This window comes from Falco punctatus (assembly GCF_963210335.1).
Source record: "Falco punctatus genome assembly, chromosome: 5".
NCBI lineage: Eukaryota > Metazoa > Chordata > Aves > Falconiformes > Falconidae > Falco > Falco punctatus.
The window spans coordinates 42889289-42914010 of record NC_137584.1 but is presented as its reverse complement, the minus strand read 5'-3'; the positions used below and the strand labels follow the sequence as shown (position 1 = coordinate 42914010).

The 24722-nt window shown below is 42.9% G+C and overlaps 1 protein-coding gene across 1 annotated transcript in view; it reads left to right on the top strand.

Moving 5' to 3' along the window:
• Positions 1 to 24722, top strand: part of FNDC1 (fibronectin type III domain containing 1) — a 77505-nt gene that overhangs the window by 33724 nt on the left and 19059 nt on the right. The window contains exons 4-14 of the mRNA XM_080390599.1: positions 356 to 470; positions 1691 to 1878; positions 2539 to 2646; positions 5831 to 6019; positions 6822 to 9194; positions 10965 to 11086; positions 12818 to 12929; positions 13862 to 14239; positions 19270 to 19335; positions 21249 to 21410; positions 23386 to 23616. Of these exons, the coding sequence (XP_080246725.1) occupies positions 356 to 470; positions 1691 to 1878; positions 2539 to 2646; positions 5831 to 6019; positions 6822 to 9194; positions 10965 to 11086; positions 12818 to 12929; positions 13862 to 14239; positions 19270 to 19335; positions 21249 to 21410; positions 23386 to 23616 (4044 nt within the window). The remainder of the gene's footprint in view (positions 1 to 355; positions 471 to 1690; positions 1879 to 2538; positions 2647 to 5830; positions 6020 to 6821; positions 9195 to 10964; positions 11087 to 12817; positions 12930 to 13861; positions 14240 to 19269; positions 19336 to 21248; positions 21411 to 23385; positions 23617 to 24722) is intronic.

Here is a 24722-nt window from a genome sequence, read left to right as displayed (position 1 = left end):
ATTTTGTCATAAGTTAAAACTTCCGCTCTGCAGGCAGCTCTAGCAATGAGTTTGCCAGAGACTGTGAATGTCAATACGTTAATAAGACATTTGCTGTAAGTGACAGTTTGGGGACTGATAGAATATTGAAGGACTGTAGACTATAGTAGTGCTCTGGTCTGGTAAGCAGACAACCAACAGAAGAAATGATGCTTCCATGGAGTACCATCAGTAACCAACGTACTTGGTTTTCCACTACTACTGTATTTGTTATTCATCTCTGCTGCATGCCTATTATACTGTCAGTTGGACAGTTACTGTTTTTTATGAGAACTCTATGTTGTTAATGATACGCTATTTTGTTTCGCCATTTCAGAGGAGGAAGAGGTGGAGGTGGCACAAGACATAACCGTTCGAGTTATGTCCTCTCAGTCTGTGCTTGTTGCTTGGACAGACCCACTGCATGAAAAACAGAAGGTTGCAGCAAATAGGTAGTTATCCCTGTGCCATGTTTTCTTTTCAGAATGCATACTGAAGGTGAACTGCTGCCAACACACTACTTATTGCTTTTGCATTTATTTGATTACAGTTGCTTATGAGAATTATTTAGCTTAGGGCATAGAAATTTGCATATCCATACCTATGACAATGGCTGGTAGGGGATGCTTCAGAGCAGCTGTTTGAAACCCGATGTGGGGTGATGTACCCTCCTTGCCTCCCAGTGCCCTGGTCTCTAGTATTTAGAGGTCTGTGTAAGTGCTGGACTACAGGGTTTTACATCCCTTCTGAAATGTTGTCAGCACCAACTGGGATATTTTGCTATTCAAATGCTGGTATATCACTACAGTCAGCAAATCCCCATGTGTGCATGAAGAAAGAAAGGGCGGGGGACAGGGCACAGCCCACAGAGGTGAGACATTGAGTTGGGTTGTCAGAACAGACTACAACTTTGAGATGACCATATGGCAGCGGAAGGAAGCATTGCTGCAATGGGAAAGATGCCTGTCAGTGCCCCCTGCATCTACTGACCCACCAGAAACACCTTGCAGCTGAGGCTGAGCAGGTCAGGGGCTTCTGTGAGTGGGAGAGTTTGCAGCATGCTGCAGCAGTTGGAGACCAAAATAAACAGAGAAATGGGCTGGAAACAGCCAAAGGTCTGAAAGCATGGATTATGCTGCTCAGCCTGGGAACACCAAAAAGCTCTGTAACCCAGTGCTGAAAGACCCCGAGGGGCACAGCAGGAGAAGTGGTAATTTTAGCTGTTCTCAGTTTTCTCAGTTTCCTTGTGGAAGCAGTTATCTGGGCAGACACATGGGAACTGAGCTGCTGGTGCTGCTCTGGGAGCAAGGGGCTCCCAGCTGTCCGGCCATGCTCACAGCCATGGGGCAGGGAGGTGGTGGCATGGGGCGCCTGGCTCGGGTTGGAAAGCCCTGCAGCTTCCCCTTGGGACAGTGGGTGTTTTGAGTAAGAGGCTGGAAAGGGCAGTCTGTCCCCTGGGGTGAAAGCAATCAGACATTAGCAGAAGGCACAAATACTTGCTTAAAAGACACTGGGTCTTGATGGTGGTGCTACTTTGTTGTTTACAGTTTGGTAGGTTTCCCAGTAAGCTCCAGCAGGCTAGCTGAGGGGAAAGCAGCCCTGTCCCTCTCTGATTCTGCTAATACTAGGTTTTGACAAGTGAATTTTTATTTTCCTGTGTTTCTGATCTCAGGCAATACAGTGTTCGCTATCGGGAAAAGGGGGAATCAGCAAGGTGGGATTACAAGCAGGTGTCCAACCGGAGGGCGCTGGTGGAGAATCTGGTGCCAGACACCATGTATGAGTTTGCCGTCCAAATCCTGGAGGGAGAAAAGGAAGGCAAATGGAGCGTGTCTGTTTACCAACGGACCCCAGAGGCAGGTATGTATTCAAAGGGTCCTTAGGGTAACACAAGTCTTAGGGCTTGAGCTGTGAAATAGAGCTGACTTGAGGGAAGGCCAGAATAAGTGGTTGCCTGAGGCAGCAGAAGGTTGGGAACCTGGGAAAAGCCTCATGCTGCTGCCTGCGTCCCTGCAGCAGTGCTCTGGAGAGCACACCAGGGCTGCTCTTGTGGTGCAATGAGGATGGGAGGAGGTGGTTTGGGTATTTCTGGGGGACTAATCAGCACCTGGGATCCCTGCAGCTGTGTGTGCCCCTTCCTTTGGGAGCAGCAGCATGGCTGCTGTCCCTCTCTGTGGGCAGCAAATTTAAATCCTGCATCCACCATGGAGAAGGTGTGGGGCCCCTTTGGTACAGGGAAGTGGTCCATAAAACCCAAATTACCACATCATTCCAGCTAAGCCATAGTAGCAGTCTCGTCCAGACAGCCTGTTCCTAAAAGTGAGGAATAAAAATTCACCACAGGAGGCTGATAGAGAGATGTAATACAGGCATGCACGGACCTGAGCCATGTGTGCTCTTCCCATTTATCTTTGAAATGGCTGTAGAAGAATTTCTGCTCTGAGAAGAAGGAACAAAAGGTGTATGCTATGTAGGTCAGCTTTTCTTACCTGCCTCTTCTCCGTATGGCTGTTTTCACAGCTCCTGCCAGTGCACCTGAAAATTTGGATGTTTGGCCGCTAAAGGGGAAACCAACCTCTGTAGCAGCATCCTGGGATGCTCTCCCAGAGAGTGAAGGAAAAGTCAAAGGTAAGTCATCACTGTCAATTTTTAATCCCCTCAAGGGGCTGGTCTTCTCAAAGCCAGACTGCTGCTCCACAGTAGGCTGGAACCACTGACTGCCAGGATTTTTTCACTTGTTAATGGCTTATACCTGAGCAAAATTTTCTTGTTTCCAGCCCAGTATCTCCGCACCACCGCTGGGAAGCCATTGTCACCGTGTGCCTGGGATGTCACAGAGCTTCCCGGAGTGCACGCTTACCTCTTCTTCCATTAATAAGCAGGTCAAAACAGAGCTCAAGAAGGAAGTTTCCCAAAGGATTTGTAACAATTAGGTGAAGAAGGAAAAGTTAGGTAGTTGCCAAGAAAGTGAGTGGGTTTATCATGTGTTTTATTTCTAGTTTATTGTGGAAGGAAAGCCTCAGCTTAAGAAGCATGCACAAGTTCTGATTGCAACAGATACCACATAGAAGCCTTGTGGACTATAGCGTTACTGTACATGGTTATAAAGCTAATTTGTCAGTGGCTATTTACTTGCGTAAGATTTTGAAAAATATCTTCCTGGGATTTTTTTTTTCTCCTATTTCTATCTCAAAATGAACAGGCTGATTCTTTGGGCTGCTTCCATTTTCCAGTGGTTGACAGGATTGTGTACTCAAGTTACACAAGTTTCTGGAGGTGCCTTATCAGCACTATAGCATCTCAGGATTTAAAAAACCTTTGGCCAGGAGGGAAGTATACCGTGTTTGCATACAAGACCTACATTATGTGTTCTTCAGGGCACTGGTGGAATTCCATCCTCTTTGAAGTCACTAGGAGTCTTGCCAGTTGCTTCAATGGAACTACAATTGTGTCCAAGAATTATTATTTCTTCAAGCAGGGTCATGCAGGGACATTTTCAGAAATTTCAAATCTGCTCGTAATTTTGAACAGTCTGTAGCCCTTTGTCCTTTTTCGTCTGCTGATCTTTAGATGATTCATCCAAGGCAAGCATTTTAAAGATACCTGATATTCAAGGGCTGAACACTTACATGTGTCTAATATATCATTGTTTTTCTTGAGTATGAAGTAGTACAGAAGAGGTCTTATTTTTAAACTAAATAAATGACAAAAAATATATTTATACTGGCTAAATGAAATCACTGAATTAGCACTTCACAGTTGTTTTGATAGCACATGGTAATCAGGAATTTTGGTCTTTTGATCCTTCTATTTTTCAACCCTGTCCGTTTGTATATTTATGCCACATATTAAAGTAATGGGAGAAAATGTCCTCCAGTAGCCATTTGGGAGCTACCAGAAGTTACACCAGTGCCACTGCAATTAAAGCAACTCCTGTGCATCTTAAAACAAAAAGAAAACAATCCAAAGCTTACCATGCCTTCTAATAAATCTTTTTCCACTGGGCATTAAATGCATTTGCATATAAAATATTGATGAAATATTTTTTTATTGATTTTGATGACCTATGCATGGCTTATTTCTTAACCCAATTGGAATTTATTTTCAAAACCCTGTTTGTGTCTGATACCCATGCCTCTTACAGAGGATTGAAAAGAAAAGGAAGCCTGCACATGGCTGAGATCTTATCTGCAATCCTTGGGAGCGTAGTGGGAAGCTCCACTTCATGCATACAACTTTTCCTATAGGGGTGAAATTTCTCTCAATACAGAGGGCTAATGCAGAGCACAGGTGCCACAGTAATCCTAAACCGAAAGGTGAGAGCAGGGTGAGTTTCTGAAGTGGCAGCAAGACCTTGCTTTGCTCACTGCAGTGGTGGTTGGCCCTGGCTATAGTTAAGCACAATGTGTCAGATTTTGATTTTGTTGGACAGATGTGCTATTTCTACCATTTGGCAATATGCAGTGCTGATATTTCCTGGTAGAAATATCTTTTCTGTGTAAGAACCTCAATCATCCAGGCATGAATTTTACCTCCTGGCCTGTAGATTACAGCTAAAACCCCTCTAAGCAAAGACTCAGCTGGAAACAGGTTTGACTGCAGTAATATTGTTTCCAAGACTAAAGTAAGTGCTTTGGTGTTTTCATGGGGATGCTCCTCAGGCTCCAGCACTGGTGAGGAATGAGTATATGGCCTCTGGAGCTGGTAGAGTTTCACCACAGCAGACTGGCACAGTGGCCTTTGCATGACTAGGGTCTTAAAGTACAGTGCAGTTACAGCTATGCCAAGGCTCTGTTGGAAACATAGGATAAGTAAGTAAATAATAGTATTGAATAATGTCACCTGATTTTAATACTGATGTCTTGAACGGTGATTATGTGAATACACCATTTTGTTCTTCTTCCAAATAGTTTCTGTGGGAAAGAAAATTTTTTAACATTCTTACTTGCTGTGGACATAGCTACAGTCAGCAACACAACTGTGTGTTGTCCACCATTGTGAGCAAGTTATGCTTTGGAAGAATATTCTCTGGATCATGTGTTATTGATTGCAAATATCTTGGTAGCTAATCAGTAAGTTCAAAATCTCTCTTTCTCTTGTGAAGTCCAAAATCTTCTCATGATTCATCAGCTGAAACAACACGGGTATTCTGATCGTAGCAATCTGCACTACCTAACATTTGCACAGTCTTTCAGTCTATGTTTCCACAAGCAGTGGGACAGGACATGTTTTCCTGGCAACGTTCATTTATGTTTTCTGCCTCCAGTGCATTTTCTCTTTGTAGGGTTCCTCTGTTATTTCTGATTTAGGGCGGTTAATTTTTTTCAGAGGACTCATTTTTTCCCCCTTTATTAGTTGGTGTCCAGAAACAAAAAAGGCCTCCTGGTGCAGCACACCAAACCACACAGTAGTTGGTGCTGTAATTTTCTTACGTCCTTCACACCTTCTCTGGAAGTGCGCACAACTGTTGTCCAGCTCCTGTTGGTGACACTTCACTCTGATGGGCATTGTTGCTTATGTATTTTTACAAAGGTATAGATAACATAATTTGTCTCAGTCATTAGGTTATTGATGTGATTTGGCTTTGTCTGTTAAGATGAGCAAATGTTCCACTTACCTTCATATATATATCTCTCTATATGTCTCTCTCTCTCTCTCGTGTCTTTATACTCCAGCTGTTGACTCAGTGTGCATTGCTAGTGTATTAATTTTAGTAATGCACGTTCTAATTCATCCTACCCATACAGTCTGTCCGCTGGAAACAGGACTGTTTTCAGTTTCCTCCTTCCAACCGTCTGCCAAATCATTTCAGAATACATTCTTTCATACGCCCCGGCTCTCAAGCCATTTGGAGCAAAGTCCATCACCTACTCTGGAGCTACAACATCAGCCATAATAGATGGTCTGCAGGCCGGGGAGCGCTATATTTTCAAAATTCGTGCAGCAAACAGGAGGGGACCAGGTCCTCAGTCCAAAGCCTTCAGCGTTGCGATCCCAGCAGGTGAGCACCAAGCCATGCACTGATTGCATAGTCTGCCCATTCTCGCCTTTGTCCCATTGGTGTTAATTCTTACTGGCTTAACTTCCTCTGCACTCCATCTAACCTGTGGGATTTTACTTCCCTAATACTGTTTCTGTTGGCTCTTTTCATCACTGTGTTGTCCAAAGAGATGCTTGTAGATAAGTGGTTGTCACTCTGCAGCATGCAAAAGAACATTTTACAGACATTTTAACATCTTAAATAAATACATACTGTACTGTTTCCTACATGAAAACAGTATGTGCTTTTTTTATCCAAAGGCCAAAGAATACAGTGCTTTGGGTCTTTGATTGCACTATTCCTGACAAATCCTGCTCTTGAAAGTCACTTAGAACGACTTACTCAGATACTACTCCTTGCATTTGCTTCTTGCCAAAAAGATGCTGTTGTGAGGACAAAAGATTTGCTGAGTTAACTAAAAATGTGGGCCACAGCCTCAGATGGGATAATGCAGCGCCATTCCATCAACATGACTTAAGTTCTGCTGCAGATCTGGTTCCACTGATAGGATGATGCAGTTCCTGCTTTTAGATACTTGATTTTAATTGCTCTAACTTCTACCCAAGCTACAATAATTCCATATAGGTACCTACCTACTAACCAAAACTTACTCAGCTGGACTCCACAGGCTGGTTAATACAGAAATAATTATTATGTCATATTCTCATAAGTTGATTTGTTCTTGCTACCTGGCTGTTTTCTTCTCTTGGTCAGTTTTTTGTGCTTCTGTGGTTGTGAATAAACAATGTTTTTTTCCCCCCAGCCGCTCATGAGGATTCAGTTGCTCAGCAACAAACAAATATTCAAGATAATTCAGAGGCTAAAAAAAATGGGAACGCTGGCTCATCTCCTTCTCAAACTTTGTCTGTTTCTTCAAAAGTCCAGCCTTCGCTTTCCTCTAAGCAGTCGTCTGTTCGTTCACCTAATGTTAGTGATAAAAAGAATCTTCTTTCTGAATATAAGAATAAAATATTGACTCGAGGGGTCCTAAGTAAATCTCAGTTACCTTCTAGAAAGACAGGAGAGCTGGAACCTGATCTCCAATCCACTGAAGTGACACATGATCACGATTCCTCCCAAGAAGCTCCAACGACGCCACCAAAAGCCCAGGATCAGAGGAGGAATGTTAGACCCTTGTCCCCTAGTCGGCCAGTCCACCCTGTCCTTGCCTCAGGAAGGACCTCTGTTCGAACCCACACATCAGAGGTGTCACGGCAGATGAGCACAGAGAAACGTGAGCCACCAGCACTGTTACCATCGGCAGCACAACACTCTTCTACTTCGTCTGTTCCTAAATACACAGATAATGAAACAAAGCAACTGAGACACAGCAATGCTAATGTGCCTTCTAAAACCTCTTCCCGTCCTCTGCCATCCAAAAATAATGATCTTGTGGATAATGTGGAAGGAAGGCCAGACCCCATGCTGGTGAAAGTGTCTTCTAAAACTTCAGAGCCTAGTCACCTGGCTTTGCCATCAAATCGTCAGTCTGCTGTCTCTCATGAGGTTGTCCCAAGCCATCCCACTAGGTCTGGATCTCTGGCTCATTCACATCAATCATCTTCCAAATCAGCAGATTCCCATGCTCGTGACAGTCATAATGAGTTTAATAGTGAAGAAGCAGAGGACAGAGCAGGACAGCCCAGTTCTAGGTCACAGCAAACAAGGCTTCCCTCAGGCTCCAGTTCTCGCACATGGAAGGATTTGAAGTTAGCTGCAGTGGCTGTCTCATCGAGGTCTGCTGTTTCTGGTCACACTTCACCTCACTCTCGCTCCTCCACCAGTGCCAGATCTGATGGAAAGGATGTTGATAAAAATTCTAGGGAGGACTCACAAGGTGCAAACCCCTTATTTCATTCTCTACCCTCTTCCAGGCAGTCTTCTTCAGCAATCTATTCCAAGAGAAGAAATCCTCATGCCGATTCTGATTCTCAGCTCAGAGGGACACATAGTGAAAAGTCACCCCACTCTGACTCAGAAGAACAACGAAGTCGAGTGGCAGCTCCAGAAAAGCATTCTCTTTTGCAGTCTTCTCTTTCCAAACATAAGCCTGAAGAGCAGGACAATCAAGAGGTAAAAGAAATGCTTGCTCGATCAAAACCGAGTGCATCTTTGCCTAAAAAGACATTCCCCTCTCATCTTCCACTGGAGAAGACCTCCCACTCAGATCCTCCACAGAGGGCACAAACAAGTCCTTCCTTACTGCATTCAAGGGGCCGGCGCCTCCCGTCTCCTGTCTCATCCCAGAGTAATGAAGAATTGCAGGAAGACGATGATGAGGATGTAACAGAAGGCAATGACAGAGCAAGCAGCCGTTCTGTGTTTCCTAAAGAAGTGTTCTCTTCTAGGGGATTACCTGCATCTTTCTCTCAGGGAAGCTCAAGTTCATCTCTATCAAAGCAACAGCAACCAGGTTCTCAGGTACCTTCCTACAAACCAAAATTTACTCAACCAGCCTCCAGTTCTGCCAGTGATACAGCAAAAGACAAGCAGTATAATCCAAGGTTGTCATCCACTTCTTCAAGACAAGCTCGTCCTTCATTACCTAATCGCTCAAGGGTTGCTACAAGAACAGTGTCCCAAACAGAGAAAAAGCATGGCCTGTTGCCCTCAAAAATGTCCAAAGCCGAACTTCCCCGAAAAGTTTCTTCCTCCTCTTCATCTAAATCTCATCAGTCAGTTTCTAATGAAGAGGATGATGATTACAGTGAATATGATCAGAAAGAAGTGGAAGAGAAAACCACATCTTTGGCAGCAAAATGGTCCCCTTCTCTTTCTAGAGGTAACAAAAACACATATGATGACACTACTGGCAATAAAAGGAAATCTATGGACACTATTCTACCTCACAAAGTAAGCTCTGAAGAGGAAGAGAAGGAAGAAACTCCAACACTAAAAATGTCTTCTCCTGAATCGCCAGGAAGCTCTGCCATAGTATCACGGATTACTCAGTCCTCTAACAAGCATACCCCATCTAAACCCAGCTTTGTCCGGCCACATTCTTCTGCATCTACCACCGCACACACTGTTTCTCCAACAGTTTCTTCCTCCACTTTGTCCCCTCGCCAGCGACTATTGAACTCTAGGCTACGGAGCCCTTCCCAGCGGCAAGTTGTTAGACCTCCTTATAGACAAGGTATCTTGTCTTTGTTGTAGTGATCTCACTGAAATGTGTTTTTTCTAAGATCAGCAGTTAGACGAAAAGTCCTCCATCAGAATGCAGGTTCAGTTTTTTAGTGTAATGCATTACTTTTTGTTTTGGTTGTTCTCAGGAAGCCCAGTTCTTGAGGATGTTGCCTAATCAGTGCAATGTGGTGCCCCAGACCTTTGGTCCTGTGGCCTGATCTGGACAGGATCCCATGATGCGCACAGGAGATGACAGAGTTAGGTACTAACTTGGAAAAAGGGTGACATTCCTTACTGAGCAGTGTCTTCACTGAAAGCTCAATGAAAGCACACTTGTACTCAGAATATGACAACCTCTCACGTATATTGCTTTTCATCGTACCAATTACTGAAATGCTTTTGTAGGTTATATGGTGCTACCTTGCCCATGCCTAGGCAGTAAGGTGTTTTCTCATGATGTCCTGGCGTTGTTTTCTTTAATTAGTTTTTAAGCCACTTTCCTCGTTTTTCTAAGTGACAGCTCAGGGTTGCATGTTCCTATTGAGGACTGCTCACATCACAGTCAGGCCCTCTAATTCCTTTGTGGCCGTGATTTACCACAAATATTAGAGGCTTGCTTTCTGGCAGAATGTCTGCTGACCCTAAGTAGTGGAAGAGAGGGTCCGCTACACATCAGGGCGTGTCACCTATTGATTCCTCATGGAAAATCCCAGACAGTACCAGTGACTTTGCCAGGTAGAATTATTTCTTCTCCCTCCAGTGCATGGACATCCAAAACAGTATTGAGTAACCTGAGTGGTTTAGTAAATAACTTCTGTGCTATATGTAGATAACAATGTTTTGTTCAGTGTGGTCTCATTGTTATACAGTGAGGACCATGCAGCTGGGCTATTGTATTTGCTATGTGTAGAGGTCCACCAGCTTGCAGAGCTTTAAGATGGGAGTGGACCTTAAATAATACCATGGAGGATGAGATGCATGGCATGACAGAATAACAGGTTTCTCTAGGTTTCTCTATGGAGTTTATATACCAGCTTACTGCTAGCCATGCCGTTGGGAAGTTAATAGCCAAAGAATGTTCTGTTAATAGATTTATGTAATTATTATTTTTAAGTTAATATCTGTTTTTCTGGAGGCAAGTCTCTTAGATAGGATGTGAAAATTGCTGCCCTTTCTGAGCTGGGGGGCCTGCAGCTCAGTGCTACTGCTTCTCTACTTCTGAGATGAGCTTGCCTCTGTGTAGCAGTGTTTTTTTCAACTAGAGAAGGAGAATCCTTCCTTTTACAGGTTAAAAAAATAAAAAGAAGGCAATTCCCATCCCCTCTCCTTTCAGTTTGTCACTTCAGCTTTATTTAAGGATAGAAATGAACAAGTGGTTTTGTTTAATAATGGTCTTCTCCCTCACCCCACTCTTTGAATGTTTACAAAGGTCACAGACATCTTAATGGCTGTAGTACCATCTAGAAATGTTGCCCTGCTTTCTTAAAAAAAACTAAGAGGGAATAAAGAGTCCAAGTGAACATGGTAGAAACAAACCATGAGTGTTCAACGTCTTCAGAAGAAACCATTCCAGATGCTTATGTCAGCTGTGGGGATCTAACAGTGTCACCACAGTTTCTCCAAGCAGAAATAAAATGCCTGGTGTGCTGAGTGTGGTGAGGGCTTTTTCTGCTCTCATTTATGTCCAGATTGGTCGGAAAATGCATTTCTTTGCATTTTAAAATGTGGTTTGTAGGTTGCACAGCTTTCTTCAGGATAGTGTGTTTTCTTCTCTGTTCAGGTTACAATGGCAGACCTAATCTTACAACGAAAAATGGAAACGGAAATGGAAAAATAATACCTGGTAATAATGGAAAACCAAGTGGACAGAGAGTAATCAATGGCCCACAAGGAACAAAGTGGGTAGGGTGACCTTCTCTCCAAATTCAAGATGCCGTGGCCTTTATTGTACTTACATTTTCATTAAGGAAAGAGAGAACAGTAGTCTCAGTCAATGAAGCTGTAAAGTGAGGTCATACTTAGTGAACTATTTTCCACTGTTCCATTGAAATCTAATGACAGATTCTGCATTTCCTTATTAGAATGTTTTAAATGTCTGGTTTAAACCCTGATGGGTTGAATTTTCAAATATAGCAATACTTCCATAAACTTAGTATAACATTTTTTCCTCGAAGTCAGTGGGACTTACACTCCCCAGTGACTCAGGGCTTCTCTGCTGTGCAGTGTGAGTGAGGACTGCTCAGGATAGCTGCTGTGAAAGCTGTCTTCAGCAGGGCTTCTCCCAGACTTACACTCCAGGGAGAAGCTCATGAGCAAGAGTATCAAAATAAAAAGTTACTGCATAAGTGTCACAGTGCTTTAAAAGCACATACACAGGTATCTTTAAGCATTTCACCATTTGTACAGACATGTTTCTACTGGTATTTTCAGAAGAGCTCAGATGCCATTGATAGGAAAGCCCCACTAGGTGCCTACATGCCCAGACCTTGTAGTTTAAAATCCTTTCCAGTGAGTTTATAACCAATCAATGCAGGGAAGGAACTGGTGTTTCCTGCATGTTTGCCCAAATGCTGAGCTGGAGGAGACTGTGAACAGCCTCTCAGGAATCACTACAGCTGCTCACACATGGCGTGACACATAAAAGACATTTATTTTATGGCCACTTCAGTCTTACCATTTGCATTAGGGGAACATAAAAAGGTGCATCAGGTATGTCACATTGAAGGCAGGCATTCTGAAAAGTACGCCCAAAGCCCTTTCAATAGAATTCCAGAAAGTGGGCTAGAAAGGTCCTTGTGAGGCTGTAGCACAGCTCTCTCTACCTCATGAGAGGAGGGCATTGCTGCAAGCAGGATGAACACCTTGTAAAGCAAGAGGATCTGTGTCAACATCTGGGGCCTCCTGCTGCAGTCTTTTCCCCAGCACCAAATGTAAGTCTGTCTTGCCAGCTTGGAACTGATGCTCACATCCTCTTCCCAGTTTCCTCCCAGCACTTAACAACTTTTGCATTCGGTGTTCAGTGTTCCTGTCTGTTACCTCAGGTTAAAACAGCATGCAATTCTGAATTGCATTTTGGGTTGACATAGCAATGAGAACTGGATTTTAACTGCAGTTACCTCTTGAATTCAATCCAAGCTGTCAGATTTGTTTTATGAGACCGAGTCTTTTTTCCTACCCCGATCAAAGTCCTAGCTACTTAGTTTTCACTGCTGTTTCAATCTAAATTAACTGGTTTAAATTTTCCTTTTTCTTTAGTTAGTAGACATACTTTTAAAAAATCCCGTCTTCAAAGGGACTCAGGGTCACACTCAAAGCAATATTACAGGAATCTACCTTAGGAGTTGCACAGCCCAGGAAAATCAAGGGATCTGCTCCTTTGCGTATGAAAGCTACAGGAGGCATTATCAATACGGTTGTGCAACTCTGGAGCCCAGCTCTTGGGGATGTACTTTTTGCAGCAGTGATTTTTCAGTGATTGCTAGAAAGTTAGTAACTCACTTTTAAAAATCTGTGGGTGTTGTAGCTCTTTCTATCACACTTGGCTTCTGAATTCCCCTAGGATTTCTGTTGCTGTGAAATTTCATTTCACCTCCTCTTGTGTTAGCTGAACTTGAGTCCATCTGTTGTTTTTAGATTGTAGATCTTGACCGAGGGCTAGTGTTAAATGTTGAAGGAAAATACCTCCAAGATTCCCAGGGCAACCCTCTCCGAGTGAAATTAGGAGGGGATGGACGTACAATTGTTGGTAAGTGACAACTTCCTTCTTATAGAAAAAAATTGTCAGTTTTTGTGCATATGGTACAAGTCTTAGAGCTGTTGAATGCTTCACGCATCCCCAGGTTCCATGCAAGTCACATGGAGCTGCTTGTACCCCAGGTCTCCATCAGCCAGTCAGCACACTGCAGGACCTTGGGAGACTTTGGGGCATCCTGTGGGGCTCTGGAGTATGAGGCAGCAAGAATCACCGCATGTCCATCTCACTTGTATCAGCATTAGAGCAGACTGCAGGACTGAGCCGGAATAAGGATTGATGCTTGTTTATGTCTTTGTATACATAGAAATAATTATTCCTTACCACTAGCACTGTACCAGCCATATATATGTGATTATTTTTTTTTTCTGAAACCAACCACAAATAGTAAAAACCCCTGTGTGTGATCTGTGAAAACACTGCTGTTTGTGTATCAGTCCATCTGTATAGATCTCTTGAATTAAACTGGTTGCCATGAATATTTGAAGTATCCAGAATCTGGCACAAAAGTTTATCTGCAGTGACAGCATCTCACCAGCTTATCCGTTTTCCCTTGCACATGTTTGACTTTAGGGAGTAGAATATGGATTCATCATACCTTTCATCAACATTTATGAGACTGACTCAGAGTGCAGGTACTGTCTGCATGTTGTGACTCTGAAGCGAAACCTCCCTGAAGTCCTCCTAAGAAATGTTTATCAAACAGTTGATAAGTGAACACTGCTGTGGTATATCTGAGGTTCTTCTGAAGCATTTCCCATCTTCCTTAGTCATGTCTCTTTCCTAGATAACAACCTTCTTCTCCTTCAGCTTAGTTACAGGAGGCTGTAGTCACACTCTCTATCTATCTACTGTTGATAAATACGATGCTAAAAGCCTGAAATGGATTAATGGTGAGATTTTTTGGTTTTGTTCTTCTCTTCTAGATGAAAAGGGTGCCCCAATGGTGAGTCCTGATGGATTACCTTTGTTTGGACATGGCAGATTTAGTAAACCTGTAGCAAGTGCACAAGATAAACCGATAATAAGCCTTGGAGGGAAACCTCTGATTGGTCTTGAAATGATTAAGAAAACAACCACTCCCTCAACTACTACTACAACAATACCACCAACAACTACCACAACTACTACAACCACTACAACAACTGTTGCTACAACTACCACCACCACTCCTGAACCAACCACCACTGAACCACCCACCGAGAAACCCCCCCCTACCTGTCCTCCAGGCACCTATGGACAGTATGATGATGAGGGCAACCTGCTGTTGGGATTCGATGGCCTGCCGGAGTGCAATGCAGAAGGTAACTTCCTTTTGTGCTGTTTGAGCTTCTTTGATTGTGCTGTTTGTACAGCGTGGTTATGCAAATATAAAGCAGCAAAGAATCTGCCTCTGAAGATTTTGGTCCATGTGATAAGGTAGGAGCTGAGATTAGAGCAGCTGGAGAAGTGTTTGGGTGTTACATGTTTTTTCCATTGGAAAATGTCAACTTTCCCCAAAGCTGAATTTTTTTGTGTGGAAATATGTTGATTTCAGAAAAATTCTTACCTTCTATTGGATCCAGTCTTGTCACATATACTCACGCATGTGAACACAAGTATAGGCAGTGGTTTTGTGGTCAAAGCACTCACATATAAGGAAGTCTTCGCTGCAGTTCAGGCCAGGGAAGGACCTTAAAGCGCTATACATTTTGTCTATTTTGTGTTCATTTCTCACAATAAATTCTGAAAAAACTGTCTTTTGAGCCATGGTGGAACCAGCTTTTGCAAACTGAGATTCTTGTTCTCTTGCCAGCCCTCAGAGACAGAGATTGTCTAGCAGGAATGTAGCACAGCACGGATGAAGCTGGGGAAAGAGAACCCTGGCTCTGCATAGATAGGGCAGAGGGCTGTACACTAATTTCTTTCTCGTCTGAAAACGTAAAACAGTGTTGGTGCCTGTCATTATTTCCCTGTTGCAGTTATACAAATTTAGGATGTGGTGCCAAAATGAAATCCAAAGTAAACAAATATAAATGCACTAGAGTCTTTTGGCGTTGAGCCTGTTCCTACCACATTTTACCCTCTCATCACTTGAATGTTGCATTGGAAACCAGTTAGCTGCTTATTTTGCAAGCCCAGATCAGGGAACACCATGGTAGTCCTTATCCTTTCCATTTGTAGGTAATTCCCAAGTGAGTCTACAAATGGGAAGTAGCAGCATGGCCATGACTTAAAACAACAAGTTGGCAGTGAGACATCTGCTAACTGCAGTAGCCAGTTTTAATGGGTAATGAAACGCCCTTACTTTTCCCCCATGCACCTGTATCTCTGAAGCCAAAGTGTAGATTTCCAAGTAGGCCATGTAACCATGGCTTAGGAAGCTGAGCTATCACTTTGAAGAGTGCAGAGATATGGAAAGATGTGGCTTCAGCAACTGACAGGGAGTCTATGATGGCGTCTTTGGAAAGGATCTCAGAAGCAGAAGACTGAAAATTCCCTTACCAGCTACCCTGGGTAAGTAACGAGTCAGAGATGTCAGTGCCTTGTCCAGGTGGAATTTTTGTACAGGTGTTAATATTTACTGAGCAATTAGACCCATCTTTGACAGTGTGTATTTATAGAAGCGTGCTTGCATATCTACAATATTCATGGATATATGCACACATAAACATATGTATATAACAATGACTGTCATCGGTAAATATTTTTTTGAAGATTTTTTATTTTCCCTTTGGTGCTTTCATTGTTTCTTAATTGTATTTACAAAAGTGTTACAAATATTGTTACATATGGCTACCCTGGTATTTTCAATGTTGCCTAAAAGGGACCATGATTTTTGGTAGAGTTAAGAGTCCTTTCCAATCACTCCAGTTCCTTTTAGTTACTTCTTAATGTAACTTACGTTACAGTTAAATGTTGCTTATATCCTGTAGTGTTTCCTCTTTGACCTGTGCAATTTGATGCCTGAAGGATTTCTTCTGAGAATACATATTAAAAGAAGAGTAAGAGTTCATGAAATATGTCTGGGGTTAATCTGAGCATAGGCTCCAGAAGCTGGACAGCAAAAAGCTTTGCAGTATTATTTTTAGCAGAGCTGTGGGCTGGGGAATTTTCATGTGATTTTATGGACATTTAAAAACTCTCTGCTTGGGTTTTTTGCCTTCAACCAGATGGTCTTGCTGAGTCCTTGAACTTTGAGGCTTGAATGAAAACTAGTTTTTTACACAGGCTGTGTGTTCAATGAGAATGGCCCTTAAGTCACTCCTGAACTGTATGACATTTTGACACTGTCTGCAAATGCATCGCAGTGGAAGACTGAAAAGACAAAGATGGGGCTGGATTTCTACTTCTCACCTGCTATATAGCTTGAGCAGTATTAGTCTCTACCTGGCAATTATGAAAGTTTCTCTGAAGAGTAATTATTAGGATTTTCTTGATTGCGTTTTTTTGTTTGGTTTTTTTTTCAACCTGGTGACTGGCCTCAACATTTGACAAACACAGCAAAACAACCTGCCTGTTCAACAGAGGAACTTGCTTGAAAAGGGAGCATCTTGGTGGTATTTATTTAATGATGGCTGGTTTTGTTTGACAAGTGCAGCGTCTATTTCAAGAGGAATAAACAACTACTACTTGAACTATCAAAGCATTTAATGCAGTTTTCCCTTGACCGTTTCCAAATCATATTTTTATGTTGTCTTTCCCTTTAATCTGAATCTGGAAAACACTCCAGATCATTTAATGAAAGTTTTTCTGCCAAAGCTTGATATTTGTTGCTAAGTGCTTTACTCACAAACAGCTGGGGGCTGCAAGTGCCAAAACTCACCGCCAAATGTTTTACTTAGGCTTTGGCAAATTCGCTTACTCTCTGGCAGGATTTTTGCTCGACCCAGCAGAATTTATTGTCAGCATTTCACTAGATTCAGCAGTCTTTAACTTTCAAGAAGGAGTTTGGCCACATAAGCATGATTTGTCAGTGAAATCAGCTAAACTTTTGTCGTGAACTCACAAGGAAAAAGAAGGTGAAGTCTTAACTACATGTTATGTGTGATAAAATTGAGTGATGGTTGTACAGTCTGCTGTCCTTACAGATGTCAAAAGACTATGGCAAGCAGTCATAGCAAGACAACCTCGTTTGATACAGGCAGGGTTCACTGAAGAGCTGCAGCAAAGGGTGATGGAGCAAGCTGGAGAACTGCAGCTGGTGTGTGTACAGAAAATTATAAAGTGAGAGAACTTTTGGGAAGTACCCCATCGTCGCCAAGCCACAGCTGATGCTAAAAAATCACAGACAGTGAAGTAGAAGAGAAACAAGTACAAAAACAGAAAATAAAATTTGGTTTTGCTAGATCGTAGTAGGCCAAAGGCTGACTAGCTATTAGGTGTGAATGAGCTGATATCTGCCCATGAAAGACTTGAGATTTCTGCGCATCTGAGCCTTTTGTTTACTTGTATGTAGTCCAAGGTAAATGCATACCTTATAGATGTTGGTTGGTGCTGGCCAACTATGGTGAGATCTGCAGAATTCAGCAAAGGATCTGCTTTGTCACTGTCTACTCTCAGATAAGTCAAGTAGCTTCCAAGGGATCATCTGAAGAGTGGCTGCAGAAGTCTAGCATGGGAAAATGTCACGTTTTGCTATATGACAGTCTGAAGAATTAACCTATTTCCTTTGTTTTCAAAGCTTATTTTGCCATTAAAATCACTACTGTGTATTTAAAAGAAACTTATTGTCGTAGAAAAACATCAATCTTGTACAATAATTGTTGTTTCTAAACAAAAAAAATCCTCCAAAATGAAAATGTCATTCGGATTATATTTGTGAACCGTTTGACGTTGGCAATTGAAATTTTGCATTGTTACTGACTTAGTAAAAATAACATTATTGCATTCATATCAGGTGTTACAGGAACTTCCCAACTTCTGTCTAGTATCCTGAGGTCAAAGCTGTCTTTCTCTTGTCTTTTGTTCACACACTGGCCTCTCCCCCAGCATTTAATTGAAGACTTCTGATTGTACCCGCAGTGGGTTCCAGCACAATGCTTTTGCTTTGTTTGCATTGCTTTTCATGGCTAATCTGAGCTTTGTGTACTCCTTGGCTTCTCTGAATAACATGTGGAGAAATGCATTTCTCGGAGCGTGCAGGGAAGCCTCCAGGATTCACAAGATGAGGTACTTGATAGTGGATGTATCTGGTGCTCTGTGTGTGACCTGTAGAGATACTGAGATAACATGTAGGGATAGGCACCTGGGAAGTCTGTGGATGCATTTGCATTGTTTTTTGGGGTGAATCAGGAGAGTGTTTTCGATGTGCACCACACAATCATCTCTTCTTGCTATACTTTGTTTGCATCGCAGAGCAATCTCGGTGTGGACAAACTGAATTCCTGTTGGATAAAACTAAAGCAGAAGCAGTTCTTCAGGATGACATGTATGTGCACCAACCTGTAATGGGCATTCAGTCCTCAGGATCAGACTAGAGCTAAATAAAAGCCCGAAAAAATCCAGCACCAGTTACTTCATTCTCTAAATCCATTTCTTTTGGGCTGCATTACTTGCTAGCATAGATGTAGTCTGTAAATGTCATGACTCTGTGGGTTGTTTGATTTTTATTCCCCTGCAAAAATATTTGAATAGAAGTGTTTTTTATTGGAATTGCTTGGTTGGTTTTTTGCATATAGATTTCTCATATTTGCTGCTCCTGAGACTATAAAGTTGTCAAATCCTGACCTGAGTGTATCATGGTTGCTAGCAGCCTGCTTTTGCTCCAGAGCTGCTGGGGCCTGGGACGGAGCTCCTGAAAGGTGCATTACTCTTGATTTTGAGTAGCAGCCCTTATCACAGCACTCTCCAAACTAGCCAGCTGCAACAAGGTCATTTACCATCTCACACCAGCACACTCTTCATACTTTCTACTCTGCTACGTCTCCTCACCCCAGCCAGGGCACGCTCCCTCTTCTCTTGCTTCTCCCTCAGCTGCTCCCTCTTCATTGCCTCTCAACCACTGAACTTAACCAGCCACAGCTGCACCTTATCCACATCGGCCAACCCGCCGCCCCTGAAGCCAGCCCACAGCTGTATATTATCAATGGTAATTAACCCAGCTTCATTCCTCTACAAGCCCTGAACCCATTTTCCTCCAGAAAAACTCACTACTGCAGTTAGCTACTCACCTGTTATTCTGAATATGTTGAGAGGACTGTCACTGTGTTATCTGAAAACTAGGCAGTTATTTCTTTACAAGTCAACGGGCTAAAGATTTTAATTTTAAGCTTTATTCCAGAAGTATTTTACTGGGAGGGTGGACATGAGACCATTGAATTCTTATAGCAGTTTTTTCTTTCTCCTTCAATAGATACGTTCTCAGGACTGGATTCAGATGTGACAGCTACTCCAGAGGCATATGTGATATATGATGATGGTACTGTTTAACCATAAAAGTCTATTGCAAGTGGCATGTTTGGGGTTGGTTTTTTCCCTGTCTTCTTTCCTTGGAATTTGGTTCAAGGGGTAGGGTTGGAGAATGAGAGCTTAAATAGGCAGTGGTGAGCTGAAAAAGCTTTCCAGAGTCCTGCATCACATTTGAAGAGCAAAGGCAACTGTTTCTGGGCATGAAAGTCCCTTACTATCGGTCCTGCAATCTAACATGAACCTATTGCAGAAATAAATTACATTCAGAGCTTGGTCATACAGTCACTGCTTCAATCCTAGATTTACTAGATTTACTTTCTCCAGCACAGTTTCTAACTCCAGCCCAGTCAAAGTCAATGACCTCTTCTAAAATAGAAAATCCAAATAATAACTGTGCCCTGGAAACTTGAAATACCGTAATTTTTAGCACTCTACAGCAGTGTGAATGTATTTGTTTGTCTTTTTTTTTTTTTTTTTTTGATGTGTAGTCTGCATTTAGACTATAAAACATGCTCATACTGAATGAGATCACCTACATATAAAATAAATGATCTGCTGAATTCATGTGGAATTTAAAAAGGGGTTTTGCAGAGTTATATTCATGCCATTTTGATATTATAATCCAGGACACACAAAACTTGGCTGAAGAGGAAGCCTCAAGTCCCAGCATTTAATTATAAGTTTTCATAGGGAATGCAAATTCTCAGTTACTGGAACTAGCATTCACTTTCTGCCATCAGTGACTTCTGATGTTCTGCTCCTTTTAATCCTCAGATTCCTACTCCTGCCCCCACATATTAAGCAGATAAGTACGGAACTCTGTTAAACTCAAAGCTTTTTAGTAGAATCTATGGCTCTAGAATAATAAAAAGCATTTTTCTTTGTGGATACAGTGCTGGGATCTTCAGTCAAACAAACAACAGAAAAGCATTTAAAAAGAGAGTGCAGCAGCTGAGAGAAAGATATCATAGACTTCTGTGCTTTTTATTCTGATCACTTCTTACTAAGGCCAACTTTTAGAATATGGAGAGGAGAGGATGAAATGAAAACTGCACAGGTCCTACATCCCATGTTCTCTGCATCTCCATAAAAACGGAATATCCTTAGTGCACAGATCTTTTCCCAGGCCTCCCCTTAGGTGCAGGTGACCTGCAGAAGACAAATGCTTCAGCACTTCAAGCAAAAAACCACTCAAAGCCATGAGCCGAGTCCCACAACCTGCAGGAGGACACAGCAGGGATGTCAAGTGCTTCTTTCCCTTAATTTTGTGTCAGTCTGGCAGTGCAGTAGTTTTTCAAAGAGCACTGGATTTAGTAGGACTGAATGTCAAGGAGGACTGAATATCAGGAGGTTTATGTGGGCTAGTTTTCCTTCCCTCATGGCGCTAATGGAACCATGAGTGGCACGTACAAGACTCCATGCCTCTTTAAGTTGCAGGAAAGTTTGAAAGTAGTGTGAACCAGCTCCAACATTTTTGAATAATAACACAGAGATTTCTTAAAAAGGTTTTTTTTTCACTCTCTTATCTCCTTCCTTTGGCATTGAGGGCTATGGCTGAATAGTCAGTTACTGTGCTGTCTTCTCTTGGGGGTTGGGAGGGGAGGTGACAAATAAAGCACGTTCGGGATATTGCTGTATGAATACATTTGTTCATTGCCATCCTTTTTAACTGTGTGAGTGAGGTCTATGCAACGACTTTAGTATTCTAAGGCAAAGACTTTGTGCTCACTGTCCATCAGTTTGGTAGAAACCCTTGCAAGACTGAGGCGTGACCGGCCCTGACTTCGGAGTGTGTGGCAGCTAGGGCAGGGTGCATGGCACTCCTTTGGGACTATGGCTGGTGACAGAAATATTTCCCTTCTTATAGTTAAGCAAAAATAGCATGAAACAAGCTAACATTTTAATCTTCTGTTTCCTCTGAAGACTACGAATTTTTTGAGAGCACTTTGCCCCCAACTACCACCACTGTCACCACCACAACCGCTTCTACTACAACAGAATTGGAAGTTGACTATCCGGAGACTAGCGTTGTTGGCACCGGCCCTGTGTCAGAATATGATATTGCTGGGAAGAAGCGATTCACTGGTGAGGATGTCCTTTGTTTTATGTAGCTTACTACTTGTGCTGCAAAGAATTCTTTTTCTAGCAAGGTCAGCCCTTAAGCTGAGACCGTTATGCAAATATGTCCAACAGAGTAGTGTGTGGTCCTTGTAAAGGCTGCCACCTGGGAAACCCAAACAGCAGGACTTTGTTTCTGGTTCCAGTGCTTGCATTTCTGTGTGTGGACCAACACTGATTTTACTGAGGCAGTGCAAACCTCTGTGTACTCTGTCAGTGTAAGTGTTCTGCTGGGTATTCTGCATTGTGTTTGGTTTAGTTGAAGTCATTAAGAGAGTAAGAGTATCTGCTCTGGTGCTCAGTTCGGCTCAACTGCATCATTTTAAGTTTGTACCAGTAGTTCAATCAGTGCGTCTCCATGCAGGCGTGAGTCTTCCTCTGGGAGACTCGATTCTTTTCCACTGACCTTTGCAACCCCAGTGGTTTTACCCACCTTGTGCAAGTATATATGTCAAAGGTGTGCTTCAAGGTCAAGGAATGCATAGTATTTTGGGTATGAACTTTCCAAAAGGTAAACCCAATAAAGATAAATTTGACTTTGCTCTGTAGAAGGAACTTGGTGAAGGAATTCCCAATACATTGACATGAGCCATGAGGCTGGCCCCTGTGTATGTGAGCCATTCAAGTGTGCAGGTGGGTGTTGCAGCTCTGACTTTATTGCTGCTCTGCTTCTTTGTCAGAGAAGCAACTGGGGGCCAGACCAGAGGGATTTGGAGGTGGCAGGGCAACGCATTCCAGCCTTCACCCCAGACTAGTGCCTCCCCTGCAGCCCTTTACAAACCTCTGGCATTTGAACCGAGGTCAGGTCAGCTGCTGGCTCACCTGGCATTTCAGATGGGAGTTCAGGGGATGGAGAGTCAGCTTTGACTCATGTCTTGCCTTCCCTTCCAATATCCACAAGCTTCATGTGGCTTAGTGTGGAGTTCTGCTGCTGAGTAAAAAAATTGTTTTTATATATGCCAAGACTTTCCAGTGCATCTTCAGTTTCCCTGTCCAAACAATTTCATGATGTTTCTATTCGCCTCTCTCACTGACAGTGCTCCTTGATTCATTTAGCTGGAAAGGCTAAAATTAACTTCATTGCAAGATCTGGAAAGAATCCCTTTAGGGCATGAAATCCAATAAGATAAACCAAGAAATGTTGGTTTATGAACATTTCAAGGCACTAGGGAAATAATATTACCATTCAATGAATTGTATTATTGCAACTGAATAAACATTTCCAAAGCAAGTTTTATAGTCCTTTGAATGTTACAGTAACTTTTAAGGCAATAAAAAGATGGTTTAATCTTTTCCTGAACTGAAGTGCAATTCCAGTCAGTAAAAGCTTTTAAAAATAGAAGTTACAGGTTGGGAGCACATGCCTAGAAGGTAGGGGACTCATGACTCCTGGTACCTTAGTACCCAGGGGCCCACAGCAATAATCCCTTTGTTTAACCTGTTTGGACTTCACCTTGGAATTACTCTTCTTGTTCCCTCTGTTGTTTCACTCCAGTTTCAGGATATTTGTGTAAGAACAAACCACTTAGACCTGTAAAGTCTTAGGCAATCTAAGGCCCTGGCAGGGATCTGTTCCCACATGTGGAAAGGCAGAGTTTGGGTGACATTTTCAGCCCACCTTCCAGAGCAGCTGGAGGCAGCATGCAGGGGGTCCTGCAGTCAGACCATGCTCTTCTGCCTCTCATAGCAAAGATGATCCCTCTGTCTTTGCATAATTGAGTACAGGTGGGAGTGTGGGGTATCCCATTCCCCCTGCTTATCAATCAAATTGAGTGTTTCATGATTTGTTGGCAGCAATGAACTGTCTCTGAGCTGGAAGGTGAGGAATTTTAAAATGCATCACAAAACTTGACTCTTCTTTTCAGGAAATTGCCAGCCTGCGTGCTACTCTGCAGTACCTCCAAACTGCTAACTAAACATCACCCATCCCTGTCTTTTCCAGCTCCTTATGTGACCTATCTCAATAAAGATCCAGCAGCCCCCTGCTCCTTGACAGAGGCCCTGGAGCACTTCCAAGTGGACAGCCTTGATGAAATCATCCCTAATGACCTCAGAGAGAAAGATCTGCGTCCCCTGAAAGCCCCTCACAACATCACTGTTGTGGCAGTCGAAGGCTGTCACTCCTTTGTCATTGTGGACTGGGCCAAACCTGCTCGAGGAGACATGGTAACAGGTACTCTCCTGAGGGTTGCCCACCTTATGGGGCAGTGGGGAGGGGGGAGGTTTTCTTAAATGACTTTTTTACGTTAAACTGAGCCAACAGTGCCTGTAGTTCTCACTCCTCTACAATTTCTACAATTTTCTGAGGGAGTGAGAAAGGTCCCTCTGTCATCCCTCAGTGCCAGACTGACCAGCCCATGTTGGTCCAGATATCTCAAAATTTTGGCACTGATTTTGTGGCAGTGGTTCTGAAGGCACCGCTTCTTGCCTGGGTAGTAGCTGTGATAGCGCTTCGCTCAACTCAGCTCTTCTGCTGCCAGGTAGTACCCCAAGCTGTACCACAGGCACCTCCAAAGCCTGCCTTTGGAGCGTCTGTCACAACAGCTTCAGTCTGCTCCGAGCAAAGGTGGCTGCATGGCTGGACCTGGTCTAGGTCCCGCCTGGCTGTGAGCGTGGCTACAGGAGCTATCTGCCTATAGAGGGGCTTCTGGCTTGGCAGTCCACTTTTTTTGTAGGAAAAGAATGTATGAGCTGATTATCTCCAGTGGAGTCTGTGGCCCAGGCTATGCTTACCTTTTTTTACTGAAATTTTGCTCAAATATCAGTCTGACAAGCGAGGTTCAGGGATGGGTAGGATGTTGAACAAATGTATTAAATTAGATCTCCTCTAATGTCTTTAGACCTTTTGAGAGCCAGAGAGAAGCCCAAGTGACTTTGAGAATGAATCTCAAAAGTTGCTGGAAAACCACTGGAGTAAATAACCAAAATATTTTAGAAATTAATCAACCCCTGTTTGTCAGTGGACGTGAAAGATCTGAAGTAAGCATTGGAAAAGGCCACTGCTTGGTGCTAACGTCCAGTTTTTGAGGAGCCTCGCCCAGCTCTGCAGCTGATAGCCTTGGCAGCAGGGTGCGGAGATGGTGGAGCCAAAGCAGCGATAATGGTTGGGAAGGGAGAAGGTAGCGCTTGAACAGGCTATGTCATGTCTGTCCCATAGCATTTGATTCTTCACAGCTGTTGATCCAGTACCTTACTGAACACAGTTCATAACTTTACTTTTTTTTCCCAAAAATTATCCTGGTATTTCTAACTATTTTAATTTCTGCCCAGTGTACCACT